This window comes from Esox lucius, chromosome 3 (assembly GCF_011004845.1).
Source record: "Esox lucius isolate fEsoLuc1 chromosome 3, fEsoLuc1.pri, whole genome shotgun sequence".
Classification (NCBI taxonomy): domain Eukaryota; kingdom Metazoa; phylum Chordata; class Actinopteri; order Esociformes; family Esocidae; genus Esox; species Esox lucius.
The window spans coordinates 700,707-712,851 of record NC_047571.1 but is presented as its reverse complement, the minus strand read 5'-3'; the positions used below and the strand labels follow the sequence as shown (position 1 = coordinate 712,851).

Below are 12,145 nucleotides of genomic sequence, written 5' to 3'. Positions count from 1 at the left end.
TCCTAATCAAAAACCGTGGGTCAACATTGGTATCTGTGCCACGCTAAAGGCAAAGACTGTAGCATTCAACTCCGGAAGCATGGAAAATTAAGAAATCCCGTTATGAACTCAGGAAGGCAATAAAAACTGCAAAAAGTCAATACAGAGTCAAAGTAGAAACTTTCAACAGGGCTCCAATACCAGGAACATGTGAAGTGGTCTGAGAACCATCACTGACTATAAAGGCAATACAAGTAGTGTGGGGGAAATGTTGGCTTCTCTCCCAGAGGAACTGAACTCCTTCTATGCTCGCTTTGAGAACATCATCCCACGGCATGGATACTCAAATGGACCAGGATGGCTGCCCTGTAAAGCCCTAAAAAGGATTTACACCCACAAGGCTCCTGGACCAGATAACGTCTCAGGCCGTGTTCTCAAGGTCTGTACTGACCAACTGGCTGATGTCTTTACTGATATCTTCAACCTGTCACTATGTCAGTCAGTGGTCCCCACCTGCTTCAAAAAGTCCATCATTGTTCCTGTGCCAAAAAAGCAAAAAGCAAACACTTGACCCGCAACAGTTTGCCTACAGACAAAACAGATCCACTGAGGACGCCATCGCTCTGACTCTCCACTCTGAACTCTTTCATCTGGACAAAAGGAACACATATGTGAGAATGTTGTTCATTGACTATAGCTCAGCCTTCAACACCATTGTGCCCCACAAGCTGGTGGTTAAGCTGAGGGATCTGGGTCTCAACCCCACTATATGCAGATGGATCCTGAACTTCCTGATGGGCAGACCCCAGGGTGTGCGGATGGGCAACGCCACCTTCTCCTCACTGACTCTCAGTACTGGCTCTCCCCAGGGCTGTGTGTTGAGCCCGCTCCTGTACTCTCTCTTCACCCACGACTGCCTGGCAACTCACGTCTCCAACACCATCGTTAAGTTTGCTGACGACACCACCATCATAGACCTGACCTCTGACAACGACGAGTCAGCCTATAGAGACGAAGTATGGTCACTGACTCTTTAGTGTCAGGATAACAAACTCCAGCTCAATATCAGCAAAACGAAGTTGATTGTTGATCACAGGAAGCATTTTCAACAGGTTTTCCCATACACATCAATGGGTCTGCAGTAGAGAAAATTCACAACATCAGGTTCCTCAGGGTCAACATCAGTGATGACCTGGTATCACTAACGTCGTGGTGAAGGAGGCCAGGAAACGGCTCTTCTTCCTATGGAGATTTGGCATGGATTCCAGGATACTCACCAACTTCTACAGATGCACTATCGAGAGTATCCTGACCGGCTGTGCCACCACCTGGTATGGCAGCTGCACCACCCTCGACCTCAAAGCACTTTAGAGGGTGATGAAAACAGCAGAGAGCATCACAAGGTCTGACCTGCCATCCCTGGAAGATCTCTACACAGAGAGTTGTAGGAGGAGGAGCAAACGGATCATTACAGATCCCAATCACCCATGCCACGGACTGTTGACCAAGCTGCCTCAGGCAGAAAGTACAGGAGTATTAATTCCAAAACAAACAGGCTATGGGACAGCTTCTTTCCACAGGCTGTAAGGCTTCTCAACTCGGGAACACCTCTTTCCTTCCATCCATAGTCCATGCACACCTGTCACTTTATATCATGCACACCTGTCACTTTTACATTGCACTACGGTTGTATAGTTAATATTATTGATGTGTTTTTGTATAGTGTTATAACTGATTGATTGTGTTATAAAATTATTTTAAAAAGATAATTACTGTTACTTTTTTTACTTTTAACTGCACTGTCGGGAGTAGGAAAACCTAGCATTTCATTGCTGTAACTTATTGCAAATGACAAACATTTTGAACTTGAACTTTGAACTTTAATAATTTCTCCCCAAAATCCTGGAATATCGGATCACTATCTTATTACATTAACTGTTAAAACAAGAAACCCACCTGCTCCGCAAACAATTACTTTCAAAAGCCGTACTATAAATTCACTGACTACTAATTTATTTCTTGATATTCTTCCAAGCTTGCTCATCGATGACAGAGTAAATAAAAACGCAAACGATCTAATCAAGGATCAAAACACAACACTGCACTTTAGATACGGTTGTACCACTAAAAACAAGAAATACGCAACAAGAAACTTGCTCCCTGGTACACAGACTATACTAGAACACAAGCAAACCTCCAGAAAATTAGAGTGAAAGAGGCGCTCCAACAAGTTGGAAGTATTCAGACTAGCCTGGATAGTTGGTACACTACAATACCGAAAAGCAATCACATTTGCTCAATCAGCTTATTTCTCAAACCTGATTGAGGTGAACAAAAACAATCAAAAAATGATTTGACACAGTAGCAAAGTTAACTAAAAACCAATAGTCAACAAGTAAAGTGGGTCTTCACTTCAGCTGTAATGAAAACATTAACTTCTTTGATGAAAAGAACATCATCATCATTAGAAACCAAATAACTGACGCCTCCTTAAAGAGTTATATTCCCTGAGTTGTCCTGAGAATGTCCTGAACCTCCCTAACCTGGTGTAAATGGGGATTATGTGTTGAATTATGTGATCGAGCTTCCAGTGCTAGGTCAGCCAATGCTGAACCTAATACATTGCTCCCTATCCTGCGGATGGGTACCAAACTCACTAAAAATAGCGGTAATTAAGCCTCTTCTAAAAATAAAAAAATCCGGATCTAGACATATTAAAAAATTATAGGCCAATATCGAACATGCTGATCTCCTCAAAAATCTTACAAAAATGTGTTTCCCAACAACTGAATGCATTCTTGAAGAAAAATAATATTTATGAAATGCTGCAGTCCGGTTCCAGACCCCATCATAGCACTGAGACTTCAATCGTGAAGGTAACAAACAACCTTTTAATGGCCTCAGACAAAAGTTTGGCAGTCGTCCGGTTGCTTCTTGATCTTAGTGCTGCCTTTGATACTGTTTATCACTCCCTTCTCTTAGAGAGACTGAAAACCCATATTGGGCTACACTGACATGTTCTAACCTGGTTTAAATTTATCTGAAAGATATCAGTTCATATGTGTGGATGGCATAACTGACAAATCAAAGGTATGTTTTGGTGTTCCACAAGGCTTGCTTTTGGGCCCATTATTATTCTGACTATATATACTGCCTCTGGGTGATGTCATTCGGAATCAAAATATACATTTTCACTGTTATGCTTATGACACACAGCTACATATTTAGTTGAAGCATGGAGAAGGCCCAAAATTAGCTACTTTGGAAGCATGGGTTACAGATATTAGGAAGTGGATGACAGAGAACTTCTCGCTTTTAACCTTTGTGCCCTCCTCAAATTTACTACCCTCTTGACACCTTCGAGGACAAAAATGTCCTGAGGGTGGCATTAGGGGTTATACTCAAGAGAAACAGAAATGCTTGTTTTAGGACCCAAGAAACAAAGAGCTTTGTTTGCAGACCTCACTGTGAACCTTGACGGCTGCATTGTCTTATCCCAAAAAACTGTAAGAAACCTCCACGTTACCCTTGACCCTGACCTCTCCTTTGATGAACATATAAAATATGTCTCCAGAGTTGCTTATTTTTATCTTCAGAACATTGCACAAATCTGAAACTTTCTATCAAAAACAGATGCCTGCAATGCTCTTTTTTCCGGTTACCCTGATAAATCAATAAATAAACTTCAATTAGTGCTGCACACGGCTGCTAGAATCCTAATTAGAACTAAAAAAATGTAACACATTAGTCCAGTACTAGCCTCTTAACACTGGCTACCTGTTAGGTTTAGGGCTGATTTTAAGGTGTTATTGTTAACCTATAAATCAATACATGGACTTACTCATACTTATCTCGTTGAAATGATCCAGCCACAGCGCAAGATGCAGGACTTCTAATTGTACCTACAATTTCTAAACAAACAGCCAGAGGCAGGGCCTTCTCTCAGAGCTCCACTACTGTGGAATGATTTGCCAATTAAGGTTAGAAATGCAGAAGTGCAAACTTTGAATTGTCTACTAAAGACTCATCTCTTTAGCATGGTCTATGATAAAGTGCATTCTTGCACTGGAGTGTGAAAGTGACCAGAAAGGCTTGATACAGTCCACCCTTGCTGTCTTGCCATGTGGGCTCTCATCGCCACTGGGAAGCCCTCCCTTCAATGCCATTCGGGGTGTCACTGGCTGGTTGTTGTCTCTCTATTGCGCACATTGTGCAATTGGGCTGAACTCTGCTGGTAATACTTGGCCCTCATTCAGGGTGGTGGTGGTTGGTGGGTGTCCCTGTCTGAGCCCCAAGGTCTTAAGCTGCTATATTATTGTGCCGGGGAGTAGGGTCACTTTACCTTCTCCATTATAAATCCTTGTAGATGTAAGATATAAAATTTTCCCTGGCTCCTGCCCTGTTCTAAACTTAGGAGGACATGAGGTCTTGGTCCACACCTCCGGAGTACCAGGCTTGAAAGACTCGTTGCTGTCCCTGTCCAAAGTCCTTCTGGCTGTGTTGCAGATCAAGACGATACCTGACAATTTTAGCTGCCACTCTGCTGACCCCGTCCCTGTCGGGTTGTCCCTGTCCTTGTCCATCTGGTAATGCTTCCGACCTGGACTAGGTATAAATAGACTCTGGACTCAGCCCGCATGCATTTATTAATTATTACAACTTGTACTCTTAATATGTTCACCCGGCACAGCTAGAAGAGGACTGATCACCCCGCTGAGCCTGGTTCCTCTCTAGGTTTTTCCTAAATTTCACCCTTCTTAGGGAGTTTTTTCTAGACACTCAAATTCAACATTATTGTTGTTTGCTCTTTGGGGTTTGAGGCCAGGTGTTTTGTGAAAGCACTTTGTGACAACTGCTGATGTAAAAAGGGCTTTATAAATACATAAGATTTATTTGAAATTTGATTCAAAAAGTCATCTTGAGTAAAGAAATTATAAAAACAAAAAGTCAAATGACAGCATACCCTCTTTTTGGTTTCTTATTAATGCCAACATCCATGGGAATACTGTAAGATGTTTTTATCAGGTAGATGCTGTGATTGTCATTAGCTTGCGAATCGGCCCAATTAGCATACACATTCTCCTCCGAAGCATCACCATCCAGCCAGAGCATCAGTTCATCTACTGGGTTTTCATCAAACTATATAGAATAGTCAAAAATGTGTTCGGGTTGGAGGACTTATCATACCGAAAAAAACAACTAAGAAAATAATACATAGAACGTTTATTTCTAAGAACACAGGCTATAGTATTTTCATTTCTCTATTTGGCCCTACAAATGGACAAAATGAAAATTGCACAACTTTTGAATTATTCAAAATAAATCAATTATAATATAGTATTCATTTTGATGTCATTTTGACGATATACAAGGTAAAATAAGAGACACCATCGATCAATTTGCAACAATCTAAGGAAATCCACATTCAAGGAACACCTGGGCCTCTCCACTATTATGCAAACGTTCCTCATCACATCACAGACTTTACGCACAACGGACCCTCACTACTAAAGCCTATATCTGCCTTTGTGTTTGTCCGCTAGATGTTTGTGTTTGTTGTATTTCTCGCCTAGTGCACTTGTTCCATTGTATCAGTTCTAGCCCTTTCAACCTTTATTTCAGCTTAGTAAACCATTGTTTCACCGTTCATCCTGCGCCTGGTCTCCTTGCTTACCACATCGTGACATACAATACTAACGAAATTTATAAATTCAAATTCGATTAACAGAGTAAAAGGATGATCAAAGGATGACTTACAGTAGTGTCTGGTAGTGGCATTTGCGGTCGCAGTTGGTCGCAATTTGAGGTAGAGGCTCATTATCAGAATCAGATGAAGACCCAACATCCGACATCCATTTTGGGATGTATTTCTGATCCTTCATCTGACTTCATCTCATCTAAATTTTGCAGCATCTGCAATGCTGTCAGGGCGTCGAATCATTGGGTTCGGTATGCCATTGTGAAGTAAACATTGTACATTTTGTCCGAGTTGTGTCTGATTTGCTCACCGAATTCAGATTATATATAATTTCTAACCTCAGTAGCGTAAACAAAATATATAGAACGTAATTTGATGATTGTATTGATGGAAAAACAGTAATGTGTAATATATTTGCTGAATTTATAATTGGTGATAGTTGATATTTCGATTTGTGAATAATTATTTAGCATAATACAATAGCAGAATCTTCAGTAAAATAAGCAGAGAAAATTCAAAGAGAGATGACAAGATGTGTATGCAATTTTTTTTCTCTTTCTCTTCTAAGATAAACAGTAACATATAACGTTACGCATACAGACATGGAAATGGTAAAGTGTTAAATCAGACAAACACCCCCACATATCCACCTGGTTGAAACCCTTGTAAGCCAGCTCCTGGTGCATTTTGTTTAGAGCCAGCTTGCCAGCAATGATCCCAGTCTTCAGGTTGACCTCCCCAGTGGACGAAGCCTGGGCATCAGAGCTCCACTTAGGATAGAGACGCTCCTCTTTCACCACAGAGATCTACATTCAGAAAGGAAGAAAAGGTGCTCTAAACAGCTAATCTAGCAGACAGGGAAAGTTTTAAGGCCATTAGACAACGTTTCCATAAGATCCCTTTTAGGGTTTCCACAAGATATTATCCAGCTAACATTCTTAGAATATTCAAGGAACAATAAATGATTATATTAAACTCAGAATCCTAAGGTGTGAAGTACAGGTCGTGGTCTGGTCCCAGCATATACATTATTAAACTTGATGTCCAAGTAATGTCTTTGCCAATAAATAATGGCTGTTGTCATCTGCTCTAACATAAACTGTTAATAACAAATGCTCACGCTCTATGCATGACACCTTTTCTCATTTGTTATTAAATGTCTCAATAGATACAGTTGCGCTAAAAAGTTTGCATACCCTTGGAGAACTTGTAATATATGTAACATTTGTTAAAAAGACATTCAACTGAAGGTCATAACAGAATGGCACAATCATAAAACAAAACATGGCAACAAAGAAACAAGAAACCAGGCAAGACTAGTTCAGCCGGCCTGCAATATAAAGGGTTGCCCTCTCGAGATTTGAACCTGGGTCCCCCATGTGAAAGGTTGTGTCGTTGTCCACTACACAACAGAGCTGTACCTTTTCGGGTGTTAATATAGCCTCTTGTCTCCAAATCCTCTTTTGCCACTGGCCGTTTTAACAGTTAATTGGGCATTCATGAATGACATTGATACAGTTAAACTGACTAACGTTTACATCCACCACAAATAGCGTGTATGTAGGTATGGGATTTGCCACTGGCCGTTTTAACAGCGTATTAGCCAGTAATAAGCTTTATGCGTATCTACCAACTTACTGGAACAGTCATAAGAACTGAGCAAATGCTAACGAGTCTGACAAAGCTATTTCATTTCATGGCATAAGAACGTTCATAAGGGTTCAAAACCCTTTAATGATGAGTTACATTTCGAGCACAGTGACATCGCCCGGTATGGCGCAGCCGGGAACCCACCCTGGAGCCAGGCCCGGGGTTGGGGCTCGTATGCGAACGCCTGGTGGTCGGGCCTTTCCCCATGGGGCCCGGCTGGGCTCAGCCCGAAGGAGCGACGTGGGGCGGCCTTCCCGTGGGCTCACCACCTATAGGAGGGACCATAAGGGGTCGGTGCGGAGAGGATCGGGCGGCAGTCGAGGGCGGGGGCCTCGACAACCCGATCCCTGGACACGGAAACTAGCTCTAGGGATGTGGAACGTCACCTCGCTGGCGGGGAAGGATCCTGAAATTGTGCGTGAGGTTGAGAGGTTCCGACTAGAGATAGTCGGGATCACCTCTATGCACGGCTTGGGCTCTGGAACCACAATCCTTGAGAGAGGATGGACTCTTCACCACTCTGGAGTTGCCCATGGTGAGAGGCGGCGGGCTGGTGTGGGTTTGCTTATAGCTCCCCAGTTCTGCCGCCATGTGTTGGGAGTTTACCCCGGTGAACGAGAGGGTCGTTTCCCTGCGTCTACGGGTCGGGGATAGGTCTCTCACTGTTGTTTGTGCCTACGGGCCGAAATGCAGTGCAGAGTACCCAACCGTCTTGGAGTCTCTGGGAGGGGTGCGGGAAAGTGCTCCGTTCTACTGGGGGACTTCAACGCCCACGTGGGCAACGACAGTGACACCTGGAGGGCCGTGATTGGGAGGAACGGCCCCCCGATCTGAACCCGAGCGGTGTTCAGTTATTGGACTTCTGTGCTAGTCACAGTTTGTCCATAACGAACACCATGTTCAAGCATAAGGGTGTCCATCAGTGCACGTGGCACCAGGACACCCTAGGCCGTAGATCGATGATCGCCTTTGTTGTCATTTCATCTGACCTGCGGCCGTATGTCTTGGACACTCGGGTGAAGAGAGGGGCGGAGCTGTCAACTGATCACCACCTGGTGGTGAGTTGGATCCGATGGCGGGGGAGGAAGCTGGACAGACTCGGCAGACCCAAGCGTACTGTAAGGGTCTGCTGGGAACGTCTGGCCGAGTCTCCTGTCAGGAGATCTTTAACTCCCAACTCCGGCAGAGCTTTGACTGGATCCCGAGGGAGGCTGGAGATAGAGTCCGAGTGGACCATGTTCTCCACCGCCATTGTCGAAGCGGCCGCTCGGAGCTGTGGCCGTAAGGTCTCCGGTGCCTGTTGAGGCGGCAATCCCCGAACCCGGTGGTGGACACCGGAAGTAAGGGATGCCGTCAAGCTGAAGAAGGAGTCCTATCAGGCCTGGTTGGCTTGTGGGACTCCTGAGGCAGCTGACGGGTACTGGCAGGCCAAGGAGACTGCAGCCCGGGTGGTTGTGGAGGCAAAAACTTGTGCCTGGTAGGAGTTCGGTGAGGCCATGGAGAAGGACTATCGGCTGGCCTCGAAGAGATTCTGGCAAACTGTCCGGCGCCTCAGGAGAGGGAAACGCTGCTACCTACCAACGCTGTTTACAGTAGAGGTGGGCAGCTGTTGACCTCAACTGGGGGATGTCATCGGGCGGTGGAAGGAGTACTTCGAGGATCTCCTCAATCCCGCCATCACGTCTTCCATTGAGGAAGCAGAGGATGAGGGCTCAGAGGTGGATTCGTCCATCACCCGGGCTGAAGTCACAGAGGTAGTCAAGAAACTCCTCAGTGGCAAGGCACCGGGGGTGGATGAGATCCTCAAGTCTCTGGATGTTGTGGGGCTGTCTTGGTTGACACGCCTGTGCAACATCGCGTGGTGGTCGGGGACAGTGCCTCTGGGATGGCAGACCGAGGTGGTGGTCCCTCTTTTGAAGAAGGGGGACCGGAGGGTGTGTTCCAACTACAGAAGGATCACACTTCTCAGCCTCCCCGGGAAAGTCTATGCCAGGGTACTGGAGAGGAGAATACGGCCCATAGTAGAACCTCAGATTCAAGAGGAACAGTGTGGTTTATGTCCGGGCTGTGGAACACTGGACCAGCTCTATACCCTCTACGGGGTGCTGGAGGGTTCATGGGAGTTTGCCCAAACAGTCCACATGTGTTTTGTGGATTTGGAGAAGGCCTTCGACTGTGTCCCTCGCGGCATCCTGTAGAGGGTGCTTCGGGAATATGGGGTACTGGGTCCTTTGCTAAGGTCCCTGTACGACCGAAGCAGGAGCTTGGTCCGCATTGCCGGCAGTAAGTCAGACGTCTTACCAGTGCATGTTGGTCTCCGGCAGGGCTGCCCTTTGTCGCCGGTTCTGCTCGTAATTTTTATGGACAGAATTTCTAGGCACAGCCAGGGGCCGGAGGGTGTCAGGTTTGGGGACCACACAATTTCGTCTCTGCTCTTTGCAGATTATGTTGTCGTGTTGGCCCCTTCTAACCAGGACCTTGAGCATGCACTAGGACGGTTTGCAGCTGAGTGTGAAGCGGTTGGGAGGAGAATCAGTACATCCAAATCCGAGGCCATGGTGCTCAGTCGGAAAAGGGTGGTTTGCCCACTTCAGGTTGGTGGAGAGTGCCTGCCTCAAGTGGAGGAGTTTAAGTATCTAGGGGTCTTGTTCACGAGTGAGGGAAGGATGGAACGGGAGATTGACAGACGGATCAGTGCAGCTTCTGCAGTAATGCAGTTGATGTATCAGTCTGTCGTGGTGAAGAAAGAGCTGAGCCGCAAGGCGAAGCTCTCGATTTACCGGTCAATCTACGTTCTTACTCTCACCTATGGTCATGAGCTTTGGGTCATGACCGAAAGGACAAGATCCCGGATACAGGCGGCCGAAATGAGCTTTCTCCGCAGGGTGGTTGGGCGATCCCTTAGAGATATGGTGAGAAGCTAGGTCTCCCGGGAGGATCTCAGAGTAGAGCCGCTGCTCCTCCACATCGAGAGGGGTCAGCTGAGGTGGCTTGGGCATCTGTTTTGGATGCCTCCGGAACGCCTCCCACCGGGAGGAGACCCTGGGGAAGACCTAGGACACGCTGGAGGGACTATGTCTCCCAGCTGGCCTGGGAACGCCTCAGTGTCCCCCCGGAAGAGCTGGAGGAAGTGTCTGGGGAGAGGGAAGTCTGGGCATCTCTGCTTAGACTGCTGCCCCCGCAACCCGGCCCCGGTTGAAGCGGAAGAAGATGTCATGTCATGTCATAGGAACGTATTTTTTTCTTTCATGGCATAACAGGGTACTTTTTTCTTTCATCAGTGAATGTCACTGATACAATAACTATCAATAAAGGTGATGAAAACTTACTTTTTCATCAAGTGAAAACGAGACAATCATGGAATCTACCAGAAATAATTAATAAATGTAATTGCTCTCAATAGATTTGAATTTAGGTCTTCCACATGAAAGATACTGTCTTTAACCACTATGCCATGGCATTACACGTTTCAGCAGTCGCTAGACACCCTTGAGCAGTGTTAAACTGACTAACGTTTCTTATTAAGTTTACCTCCACTGGCCGTTTTAACAGCTTATTAGCCAGTAATAGACTTTCTAGTATCTACTAACTTCCTAGGAATAATCATAAGAATGGTGCAATTACTAGCGAGACTAAAGATTAACTTTTCCATGCCAGAAACAGTCGCAATATAACCGTATACAGTTTTAGTTAAGGCTTACTATAACGTAACTACTGTATGTTGTAGCCAGCAAATGCGTTCCACTATCCTGACCCAAAATGCATGCAAGGATGCGCACTTCGAAAGTCCAACCGAATCAGTCGCAATATAAACGTAAACTGTTTTATTTCAGGCTTACTATATTGTAGATACTGAAGGTTTTAGCTATAGTTTTCGTCTCTCTGGAATAATTCATAATGCGCACTTTGATTCGCCTGCGGGGAGATACGAACTCGGGACCAATAGTTTACAGGTCCCCTTTTCTAACCAATACGCTATTTAACAAGGGGTACTCAGTCAGTCAATCAGACAGTAAGAGACATTCTCTCTTCTTGGCCGGCTCCGCTTACGTGGTCCGGCAAAAAATGTATTGACTCCTGCTCAAAAGTCTGCATACCCTTAGTTCTCAATACTGTGTACCGCACCCTTTAGCATCAATGACAGCATGCAGTCTTTTGTAATAGTTGTCTGTGAGGCCCCGAATTCTGCAGGTAGTATAGCGGGCCATTCGTCTTGGCAAAACGCCTCCAGGTCATGCAAAGCCTTTGGTTGTCTTGCATGAACCGCAAGTTTGCGGCATCCCCAGAGGGCCTCGATGATATTAAGGCCAGGAGACTGTGATGGCCGCTCCAGAACCTTCACATTTTCTGCTGTAACCAATGGAGGGTCAACTTGGCCTTGTGCTTAGGGGTCATTGCCCTGCTGGAAAGTCCAAGAGCGTTCCATGCACCCCGAACAATTCCTCTGGCAGTTTTGGCTGAAATATTTCTTGGTCTACTTGACTTTGGCTTGGTATCAAGAGATCCCTGAATTGTCCACTTCTTAATAAGTGATTGAACAGTACTGACTGGCATTTAAGGCTTTGGATATCTTTTTATATCCTTTTCCATCTTTATAAAGTTCCATTACCTTGCTACGTAGGTATTTTGAAAGTTATTTCCTGCTCCCCATGGCTCAGTATCTAGCCTGCTCAGTGCATCCATGTGAGAGCTAACAAACCCATTGACTATTTATACACGGACACTAATTTCTATTTAAAAAGCCACAGGTGTGGGAAATTCACCTTTAATTGCTATTTTCACCAGTGTGTGTCACCTTGTGTGTTTGTAACAAGACCA

At 45.3% G+C, this 12,145-nt stretch overlaps 1 protein-coding gene across 3 annotated transcripts in view; it reads right to left on the bottom strand.

Moving 5' to 3' along the window:
- The window catches only part of agla (amylo-alpha-1, 6-glucosidase, 4-alpha-glucanotransferase a), a 154,382-nt gene that overhangs the window by 63,690 nt on the left and 78,547 nt on the right, over positions 1-12,145 (bottom strand). For all 3 annotated transcript variants that reach the window (XM_013132927.3, XM_013132926.3, XM_034291570.1), the window contains exon 16: positions 6,328-6,483. In XM_013132927.3, coding sequence (XP_012988381.2) covers positions 6,328-6,483 — 156 coding nt within the window. The remainder of the gene's footprint in view (positions 1-6,327; positions 6,484-12,145) is intronic.